The sequence below is a fragment of the Caretta caretta genome, chromosome 2 (assembly GCF_965140235.1).
Source record: "Caretta caretta isolate rCarCar2 chromosome 2, rCarCar1.hap1, whole genome shotgun sequence".
Lineage (NCBI taxonomy): Eukaryota > Metazoa > Chordata > Testudines > Cheloniidae > Caretta > Caretta caretta.
In genome coordinates this window covers 151,142,453-151,153,736 of record NC_134207.1, presented here as the reverse complement: position 1 = coordinate 151,153,736, position 11,284 = coordinate 151,142,453, and the positions used below count along the sequence as shown (strand labels likewise).

General features: G+C 41.8%; 1 protein-coding gene across 1 annotated transcript; it reads right to left on the bottom strand.

Moving 5' to 3' along the window:
* Positions 1–2,983: 2,983 nt before the first annotated feature.
* Positions 2,984–10,171, bottom strand: IRX1 (iroquois homeobox 1). Its single transcript, XM_048839479.2, has 4 exons — positions 9,441–10,171; positions 5,624–6,638; positions 5,069–5,141; positions 2,984–4,715 (listed from the first exon to the last, which is right to left on the bottom strand). The coding sequence occupies exons 1-4, from the start codon at positions 9,699–9,701 to the stop codon at positions 4,658–4,660; spliced, it is 1,407 nt and encodes a 468-aa protein (XP_048695436.2). The 5' UTR covers positions 9,702–10,171; the 3' UTR covers positions 2,984–4,657.
* Positions 10,172–11,284: the final 1,113 nt, after the last annotated feature.

Below are 11,284 nucleotides of genomic sequence, written 5' to 3'. Positions count from 1 at the left end.
TGCACCCTTTGTAATAGTCTCATCTGCAAGGACGATTGAAACTTTATAGTGCATGATTCATAGAGTGGAGCTGCACTTGGAGCCATGGTGCATATTACATTAATCAGTGTCAGGCCACTAAAACAGAGATATGAATATGAATTCTCCATATTGCTGGGGAGATAAATGTGCTTGTGAATAATTGATCGGCGCGCGTGAGAAAGGGAAAACATGATCACACAATGAAAGTTACCGGGAGCCTTAACTCGATCAATGATTATGGCTGGACATTGACCTCTCGCTGCATCTCCCTCCCCACCACAACCAAGGCTCTGACTCTGTTCGCTGGAGCCAGCTTCTGTGTGTGCACTGCACAGAAAGGGGGAGCTTCAAACAGAACCAGTCTGAGAACGGTCATTAGCAAACACATACAATAAACGGGGGTTAATTCAGATTGGCAGCGACAGTTTTGCTTCTTCAGGCTTGGAACTGGTCAAAGTTTTTGAGCAAACAGCCACAAATAAACCAAACGTTAAAGGAGTAACAATAACTGAAAGGGACCCACAATATAGGAGAGAATCAGTTTAAGCACTTGCAGTCTACGAATTTCCTCTTTCCTTTTCCCGATTTTTCTGAAAAACAATCATTAAAAATACAGACTTCTGTTTTGGAAAAAAGAGTTTAAAATACACACAGGCATAAACACACACACGCACGTTTGGTAACTTTGTGTAGCTATGGAAAAGCTAAATCCCCAACAAATATTCCGTTTGCTTTAAGTATATTAATTTCAGGTAGTTCGCTGTACTCAGGATCATATAAAGTTTGCAACGTCTTCTCTTTACAACCTTAGGTTTCTGATCTCGTTTGTAAATGTCAAAACAAATAATAGAGGGGAGAAATTAATTACTTTCTATCCTAAGGAGGTGAGGGGTTGTTAAAACATACAGAAATTTAATCATAAGGGAAAGTATTTTGATGTTTGCTGATTGTCTTAAAAGAAAAAAATAGGGCCCGATCCTGCTCCCATTGAAAAAAGTGGGAATTTTGCTATGGACTTCATCGGTATCAGGATCTAGTAAATATTAACTAGAAAGAAAAAGTAGGAAAGCACCATTTTCCAGTTCGCTTTTATCAGCTTGAAGCACAATTAAGATTGTTTTTTTCTTTTTCCATTTGGTTTCTAAAAAAATGTCTTTTAGGGTTCAATACAGTCCTTTGCTAAAGTTCCTCTACCTATAAACATTCCAGGGTAATTCTAGTGTTACACGCCAAACATAAATACCGCCGCATGTATTCTCTACGCACCAGAGATAAACAAGAATACAAAGAAAATCGATATATTATACAGCGCAGAGAATATAGATCCTTGAGATTTGTGATCTTTTGTCAAAAAGACCCAGTGACATAATGAAATATACAAATACACGTACACAGAGACAGACAGACGGGCTGGCTGACTATAATGGAAACTTGCTTGAAGAAAAATAACTATTTTGAAAGTCAATAGGGAAAAAAATCCCTAAATTACCTATTCCCCTACAAGTTATTAAACCTAGACTAACTCTTTTTACGCTCCAGGAGTGCCAGGTGTTATGGACATACCTACCGAAGCGTTATTTCATTTTCAAGAAAGACCACATTTTCATGTTCAGTTTCCATTATTTTTCTGGTCTTAATTCGGAACTGAAGCACTTTCCTTTTAGCAAACGTTGGGAATGTCCTAAAAACTCAACTGGATTGAACTGCACAAATTGTTTGAGCTGAACGCCTGTTTGATTTGAGGATCCCAGCAACCGAAATGCACCCCTGCAGACTGCAGTGAAACACAACTCCCTAGCGGTCCTGAAAGTTTAGCATACGATCGAAAAGGGGGGTGGGAGGGTATGTGGAGATCTTGTTGCTGTTGTTTCATTAGTAAGTGAAACGAGTTTAATTGGGGGAAATGTCAATCGGTGCTGACTCTGCTCTCACCTCTGGCACAGGGCAGGGGTGAGGAATTACGTCCATGCCGAGCTTTGAGCCAGCTCTGGCGGAAAAACTGATATTACGGTATTTTAAGGTTGTAATCCGGTTTTTCATAAAGCATCGAAAAACCTTCGAAAATCTGCAAAAGAGTAAATGAAAATAATCTGTGACAGACTTTGCAATTGAGACAATGAGACGCCAAGGAAAAATGGCCAAAGCTTGCTGATGGGCAACAGAGTGATTATTGTTAATTATTATTATCACATAATATGATTATAGAATTATTATTTCATTTTATCATCTAGATATGGGGTAGTTTCGTTTGTATTTAAACAAACACACGCACCCTCCTTGAAAACTGTTTTATACAAGCTTAAGGGCAAATCTGTCTCCGCCCCTTGGGTGATATTGCTTCAGGGAAGGTGACTCTGCTGCCTTTTACCCACAGAGGGCGCTGCGAGCCTTCCCAAGAAAGATGACTCCCCAGTTCGGCAGCTCAAGTGCAAGTGATCCAAGTAAAGCCACAGTCTCCAGTCCCAAAACCCTTATAACGTGCAGACACAGGCGCGCGCGCACCTTCCCCCACCCTCCAGCTCTCAACAATTAAAGTCCCCTCTTATGAAGCGAAGTAATCTCCCTCTTCTCCTCGCAAGCCAATTTGGCACCACCTTGTTTGCTCAGCTTCATAGAGCAGCATTGTATGCTTTTTAAATGAAAGATGCCAGTTTATGAAAGCTAAGTGTGTAGCAAAAAGAGGGTCCGATCCTGCATTCCCTGAGTGTCCGGATCTACCACTGAGGGCAATGGTAATTATGTTATGAATGAGCAAGGAACGTATGTCGGGGACAACAGGCATCGACCTGCCGCTATTTCTATGTCCTTGCTATTGAGCAGGATCCTATTCGGTCAAGTTTATACCAGCAGTTAGTTGGTACTGTAACTGGCTTTAAGAAACTTGGATGATTTACATTAAATTCTTAACGGTTTATCTCCTTCATTCAAGTGCTCCGCACTCTATCGAAATAACCAAGCTCTATTTTTGTTTGAAACTGGAAAAGTTTAATATGAGAAAGGTAGAGTTGATTAGGGTTTTTAAAAACATTAAAAAGGTTGTATGTTAAAAGCCTGCAAAGTGCGTCAAAATCAACGGCTTTCCCGGGAGGGGGAAGCGCAACATACATTTCAAACACCGCACATATTCCGAGCCGGTTCTTGCAAGAATATGATTCCATTTTAACAAATTTAAAATAAAACTCAATCATCTTCACTTCTTTGTAAACATATCTCTGAGCAGTAGTTTACACAGAAACCATCTTTGCGTTCAATGATATTGCAGCTAAACCCAGACCAATGTTCTGAACCGTGATGGGGATTTTATTAATATTTTATTTCAAAATCTAGTCTTGTTTCAGACAACTCCTGTTCTGAGGTTTGTTCAGTTTGGATAGGGCGTCACCACATTATTTCTTAATGACTTTCCCAGCTGCTTCTTTCCATTTTCCACCATCAACAACCATCTGGTAGCTTATTAGCACCTCAATGCTCATTTCGTGTTCTCTTTTAGGAGAAAAAAAAGAAGGAAACACTGAAAATATTACAAATTGTAACGGTTTGTCTTTGGAAGATTAATGCCAATCTAAACCAGGCCTATATAAACTGGTAGCTTCTTTTTTTCTTCTGGCTCCTTCTAACCAAAAGCACAGAAACTTGTAACACACACTCTGGGAAAGTGCAGTAGCTGCAATTTCATTTTCCCCTATTTTCTATTAAGATTTTACTAAATCTCAAGTGGAAACATCTTTCAAAAGTTCCATTTCCTCTGTAGCTGTTTAAGAATAACTGGAACAAAAATCAAAGCACAATTTCCTATTCCATTATTTTCCCACTTAGCCCAAAATATGGACTAAATACACAATTTACTGGCTATCCAATTTATAAATTGATTTTTAAAGTCAAGTTATATGTTAGTGAAGTTCATTCTCTCTCTCTCTCTCTTTTTTTTTTTTTTTTTTTTTTACTTTAAAAAATTAATTGTATAGAGTAACTGGAAATAAAACCACCTACACTTTTGAAGATCATATGTGTCTGAGCATTTTTGTCCCTTACTTGTTGAAAGGATAATTATCATCTAGCTAGCCAACAAAAAATTGCACTCAGTTCTTTAAATTTACATGTATGAAATACAAAATTCACAGCTTGGCTTAGAGGATATGCCTTTCACAAACAGTAAAGCAAAAAGCCTCAACTGGATGATTTTAAGGTACAATTACCGAAGGAAAAATTCTCTAATATTTAGGAGGAAAACAATAAATGTTTGATTAGATGTTTAATTTAAGTTTAAATTCTGCAACAACAAAAATACATACCTGAGGAGATTTCATAATTTCATTTAGTTTATTAGACAAAATATATGATTTAGACAAGTTTTGCTGACGCCCTATTTACAATCTGAAATCACTCTATATACAGAAAAAAACACAAACACATGGGAAACATTTACCAAACAAATAATTCAAGAATGGTTAGAGTAACACGACCTGAAATGGTACAGTGGAGAAGGGGGATCCATCTACAGATTTGTGTGATCGCTTTTATGGATTTGCACCACCTTATTGCAAAGAGAGATTGATAGGAGTCGTTTATATCGTTTCATTTTTTTTTTTGTCCTTTATACCAGTCTCTGAAATATTTTTTTCACCAACCCATTTAATCAAGCAGAAGAGAGAGCTGTTAAAATTCGCGGTGTTCCCTCTTGCTGAGCCAAAGAGCTGTAAGGGGGAAAAAAGACGCAATAGTCTATCAGTAAAAAAAGTGAAAGCATCGCTATGGTGTCTGTCTGTTGATATAACTGCCCAACATTAGCTAACTACACAGAAATATTTTTCGAGGACATAAATGCCAAAAGATAGTTGAGATTTGTTAAGTTTCAGAAAAGTTACAAACTGGCTATGGACAGTTGTAAATTATTCTACTTTTGAAAGGATTACAGCAGGAAATGCTGTATTATCCTTCTTGTTGTTTTATGTATTAGTATGAAGATGAGTAGTTGTTATAATTAGTCTTTATTATTCAAATACTCAGTGTCACATAAGTAACATTCCTTCAGTGAAGAATAACTCACTTGTCACGGACAGGCTGGAAAGGCGATTTTAACTGCTGGGGTGGGGTTTCAGTCCTTGGTGCATTTTCTCTTTCTGGAGGAAAAGAAAACCCAAGAAATATCTTAGAGGAACACATACGCGCACTCACACATGTAGCTAATCAGACATATAGGTATCAGTTCACGTTTGTATTGCCTTCATTGATTATTTGTTGTTCCAAAGCAGATTTAAGATATTCTTGCCACATTTTTTGTTTGTTTTTGTTTTGTTGTTGAATCACTTTGAAGCCGAGGGCTTTGAACTAAACAACAAAACAAGGGAAAGCTCCGGGGACAAGTTAAATAGCGCTACCCTAACGATTTTAACTTATTTTTGAGGTGCCTGGTGTGTGACTGGTAGTATTCTACATGAAACACACTAATGTATATTACGTAAGACGCTAAAATCAGCCCTAGAGTAAACTAGGTGGAAGTCCGTTAAAGACAGTGAATTACAACAAGGCTGAAGCTAACACCATTAAAAATAAATAAATAAATAAACAGCTCTCCACCGGACATCGCTGCTTGGTGCATTACCTATGTGTTTGGGACTGGTCCTCTCTGTAGGTTTTTCACTGCTTAGGGCTCCCAGGGTTGCTGTTAATACAGAAGGCTGTTGCTGGGGCTGAAGATGGTGGTTATGATGAGCAGCATGATGGTGGTTTACTCCCAAAAAAGACCTCACGTTTAACAGGGAACTCTGAGTGAGGAAAGCCCCATTTGTCCAGTTGTGAAATTTGCCAATCTGGCATGTGTAGAGTCCATGGCTAGGGAGGAAAGCCGGATGCTGAATCTGGGCGGAAGTGTGGTTAACCTGGGAATGAGAAGGAGGAGGAGGGGAAGACTTCAGGGCGCCATCAGGGCTGGTTGCTGTCTCTGCCAAAGACCAAATCTTGGGTTTGCTGTGGGGTGGCACCTGTAAATTATTCTGTCCATTGGGATTTATGATTCGTGTACTGTTGTCAGAGGCCTCCTTTACCAGGGAGAAAGAGTCTTTGGGTTTAAGACTTTCAGATTCTGACAATGACAAACCCTTTTCTTTTTCCAAATGTTCATCTTCGCTGCTTTGTCGCAGGAGCTCAGATTTCTCCTCCTCTTCTTCATTACTCTGCTCCCCATCATTCTCATCGATTTTATCAATGTCTATGCTTTCCAGGTCGATTTCTTCGTCGTCTTCGTTCTTTTCGGGGTCTCCCTCGTTGTCACTCCCAAAGAGGTTACCATCTTCTTGGTCCTTACTCCTTGCTCCCCAAGTTACTTTGTTCTCCTTCTTGAGTCTCCTTCTCGCGTTGGCGAACCAGGTGGAGACCTGGGTGAGAGTCATCTTGGTGATGATGGCCAGCATGATCTTCTCCCCCTTGGTGGGGTAGGGGTTCTTCCTGTGCTCATTCAGCCAGGCCTTCAAGGTACTAGTGCTCTCCCTGGTGGCATTCTTGGGCCGCCCTGGGTCCCCATATTGGAACTGTCCATAGGGATAATAGCCAGGGGCAGTGTGGGCAGCAAAGGTAGCAGGGTGGACACCTGGATTATCCTTCAGTTCATACTGGGAGCCCTGCAACACATTCAGACAAGCAGAGAAGAAAAGAAAATGAGTTCTCTCGTTAATGTCTCTAACAGACCTGAATATGTTGCTGCTGCAGTTTGTTCCCTTCTTAAGAGAGATCCGTCTTTTCCCTCAGTACACCGGCAGGAATGGGGCATAAATACACCTCTAGAATACAGCACGGGGTCTTTACAGCAAAACTTTGGCCTCCTCATTCTAGGTTATTCACATTTAGTTTGAACAGAGCTGTTCCCAGATGACTCCCCTTCTTGTGGTGAAAAGGAAGAGTGACTGCACAGGGATCTGCTAAACGTTAGACCTATTTTCTGCTCCTCCACCACTTCTCAACCCTCTGAGCCCTCACCCCCAGGCAAATCAAATCAAACGATGCAAATTTAATGTTTTCACATTTATCTCGACGAGTCAATTTTATAGTGTATTTAAAATAAGCACGCAGCAAAAAGGAGAGATGAGCTCACACTTACATATTTAACATCAACACATATTAATAATATGCCTATTTTCAAAATAGCTATGGGTATGTTACACTTAAATCCCAAGTATCTTTATTTAGCCCCAAATCAATCTTAAAAAGTAGTTTGCTAACAGGTTAAATTAGTCGAGAAAGGTAACATGCGATTTTGAATCGCAAACACTAAAATGTGAGATATTTCACACGCACACACAAACCTCAGACGTGTGCTATAAAATATTAACTGGTTAGAAAAGAGCCCTTGTACGCTGGAATGGAGACGGATTCATACTTATGATATATATGCATGCAGTTACTTTATCTCTTAAGTTTTACTCTGATCTGAGAAAATTGTTTGCGAGCGTTTAGAGGTGGTGATTTATTTGCAATCAATATTCTTTTTATCATCAGTAGTAAAACACAGCAAGTCAAATTATCCCATCAGGTGTTTTGGTAAATAACATTTTATCTTTCTAACAAGCTCATTAGACCTCATTATTATCTCAAATTGTTCAGACAGTCACATAATATTTTACCTCTTGATTTCCAAATAATAAAAAGCCCAGATATTAAACCAGGATATTACCATCCGTTTTAAGAATTGCCACTCTACGCAAACATACAGATATCTTTGCAAGTAGCAAATGGGAATATTCTTAAATATTTTAATAGCGGAAACCACCTTGTATTTCTGGTTTTGTTCTGTTCAATACAACCTTGCTCTATTTATGCTTGACTATATTCATAGTCTTAACACTTGCAAAATGTTATACAAGCCTTTTTTGAAAAATAAAAGTTCAAAACGTCTTTAGTTTTCAAAAAGTATCAAATGTCTTTGCAAAGAAACTGATTTAACTTTGGCGGGCAGCTGAAAAAGACCAAGTATTTTAATTTCATAGGCCAGGGTTATACACAGTCCACAAAGAAAAGAATGCCATCTTTAAAAGGCCAGATGTAATGTTTATAATAATTTGTCACAGAGTAGTCTTTCTACACTCTCTTTATTCCGTTGTTTTTTATTACAGTATCTGAAATTACATGTCTCTGTAATTTCTGTTGGGAATTCTTTTGAAGGAGCTACTTGCAAATCACTCATTGCTTCTGTGTCAACTTCTACTGTATTAGCAAAATAGAGGTAAAATTTTAAATGCGTTTTATAATAAAATTATTCGTAAAAATGATTTTATCATAAAATGACCTCATTCCAAATGTCTTCTCTTGTTCAAATAACATTTTTAAAGAACCTGCACAATAGATTCCTTACGTGTGCATAGTTATAAATATTCACATCCTATACCTTACTGGGGGGAGGGGAGAAAGCAGAAGGAGGGGGTTAAGAGGTGTTTAAAAATAAATCGAAACCTAAGAACGTCATCACTCAGAAATTCAGATATTTTATCTATCAGTAAGAAAATATTTCAACAAAACCACAGGTAAAAGGTAATTTACAAACTGATCTGTTTCGCTTTTCATTGAGTAAATTCTCTAGCAACAAATCCAAGGACAATTATAAAAAATGTTATAGACAAATTAATGACAATGTAGTTCTCTGCTTCAATGTAGATACACTATTTTACTTGATGCAAATTAAATCTGTGAAGCTTAAAATAAAGTATAAAAACGTATATGCAACTAAACAGACGATTTTAAGTCTTGAGCAAAACGTCTGAAGTAAGGAAATACGCCAACTACTTTAGAATGCTCTCTTTTTTCTCTCTCTCTCTTTTACAAACAGACTCGTTTATAGCTCCCCCGTCAAATAAAATTATCAGGCGGAAAGGTGGTAAAGGAATATTATTAAAGCCGGTTTAAATAACAACAAAAAATCATTCGTAATTTTCCTAAACGGAAAGTTAAGTTGCTAGGGTAATCCAACCACAAGGACAGGACTCCTGCCCAGCAAATCCACTACCCAAGAATAAAATTATGTGGAGTTTGCTCCCGGCTGGAGTAGCGGCTGATCAGCCCAGTGCCCAGAGACACCCCCGCATACACACACACTTTCTCCGTACCAGACCCCTCTCTCCTGTCTGCTGGGGTCTTCGGTCATCGCACTCCCCCCCCCCACACACACACACGAGCACCTCGGAGCGCAGGAAAGCAGCACCCCTTTGGGGATCTGCAGAGGGAGCACGGAAAGTTACTCAGGCGGGCTCTTTCCTTTGCTTCAAGCAGTTTGCACGACCACAGATCTCCCCCCACCCCCACCGCCAGGGAGAAACGCGGGACAGACGCCCCAGCCTTTCGGTCCCGCTCCTGCCCAGACCGGAGCGAGGGAAGGAGGAGGGCGAAGGGAAGGGAAGGGAAGGTGTGTGGGGGAAGCAGCGCCCGAGACTTACCATCTGGGAGAAGAGGCTGAGGTCGGCGGTGTAGGGCAGGAAGGCGCTGTAGTTGGGGGCGCTGTAGGGACTCGCGTACATGCCCAGCACCGAAGTGACAGCAGCCGAGCCGCTCCCCAGCTCCGCGCCCCCAGGCCGGCCCGAGGCAGCAGCGGCGGCGGCGGCGGCGGCGGCGGCAGCCAGCACCCCGGGCCGATCGCTCCCGTACACCGCCTGGCTGGCGCTGAGATACTGCGGGTAGCCCAGCTGGGGGAAGGACATCTCCAGGGCGCAAACACGGCGGCGGCGGCGGCAGCGGCAGCAGAAGTATAAAAGGGGGGTGGGGGAGAAGGAATTTAAAAAAGAAAAAAAAAAAAAAAAGAAGGCAGGGGGAGGAGGGAAACTGAGCAGCCGGAGCTGGGGGGTGGGGGCGGAACAAACCCGGCTGGTTCGGGTCTCTCTCCCTCGTGCCTTTTCTATTTTTTCTTTTTCTTTTTTTACAGAAGTCAGGCTGGGCGAGAGGAAAAGCGATCTGATAATTTTCTGTTTCGTTCTGATTTCTTTCTGTCAGAGCTGTATTGTAATGTGGGTGTGGAGGAGGAGGAGGAAGAGGAGGAGGAGGAGTGTGGATGGATTCAGTGGGGTGTCTTTCCTCAAATCTCGGCTCTTCTGCGCTCCTAAATCCCTTAGATGTGATCTGATCAACAATTGAGCTGCAACTGATGTGTCTGCCCTTAGGTCCTAGGCTGATCTTTCAGATACAATTTGAAGTTGATGCTTTGATTGGCAGCCACTTGAGCAGCAAGCCCCGCCCCGTCCCTCACCCACCCCCCTTGGCGAAGCACGTGGTGTTCAGCCCCGGCTCGGCCACTTTCCTTGATGTGTGTGTGTGAGAGAGAGAGAGAGGGAGAGAGAGCGCCCGCGCAGCTGCTCTGCTGCTGCGCGTTGCGTGTGTGTGTATTTAATGTTTAGCAATGGGCTCCTTTCAGAAAAGCCCCCACTGCTGTATGACAACCTGTCTACACGATTTTACAGTTGTCCAACATTGGGGTTTTGCTGTTTTGCAGCCTTAGTGTGTCCCCTTTTAACAAAAACAACTGTGCTGCTGGTTTTTTTTTTTTTCCACCTTTAACACTGAGTCCCCCTTGTCGTCGCCAGGCTCCGGAACAAATGAGAGTGGCGTGGGAGGAAAGGGGGCTTTGCAGCCAGGCGACTGGTAACAATTTACCACTAAAAAAATGCTGACTATAGCAACCAGCACAACGCCTTTCCCCACCTCCTCCCAAACTCATTTTAGGGGCAACCTTTTCTAGCAGCTCTTCCCAGAAACCTTTAGCTACAAATATCACTTGATCTCCCCCGCTTCATCCCACCTGAGTGACATTCAGTACCAATATCAGCAGCATTGCAGCAACAACCGGAACATTAGTAATAAATAATCCAGCAAATCAACCGGGGTGCTCCACTGGATTTTTTTTTTCAGATTGCAAACTTTCAAGGTCCCTGGAGTCAGTAGGGACCTAGAGGAAATGAGTTGTTGGAAGGGTGTTGTTATTTTTTAAAACAAGCTTTTTGCCCCCGCCTCCTTTCTCATTTGGTTACAACAAGCCCTGCAGCAGGAGGGAAAGAACCCACTGTCTCGAGGGCTGATGTAGCTGGAGACCCAGCTGCCTTAAAGAAACGATTTGTGGTGGCTATTTGTCCGTCTAGTCTCAGGATGTGAGAAGTGGCCCCGCCTGCCCGCGTTGGCTGCGCTTTAGCCCGGGCACCGCGGGGGCTGCTGCGGAACTAACTTTCCCTTTTCTGCCGCGGGGCTTCTCCTCCCTGTGCCCTGCGCACTGCTGAGCCCCGAAGACCCGCGGGTG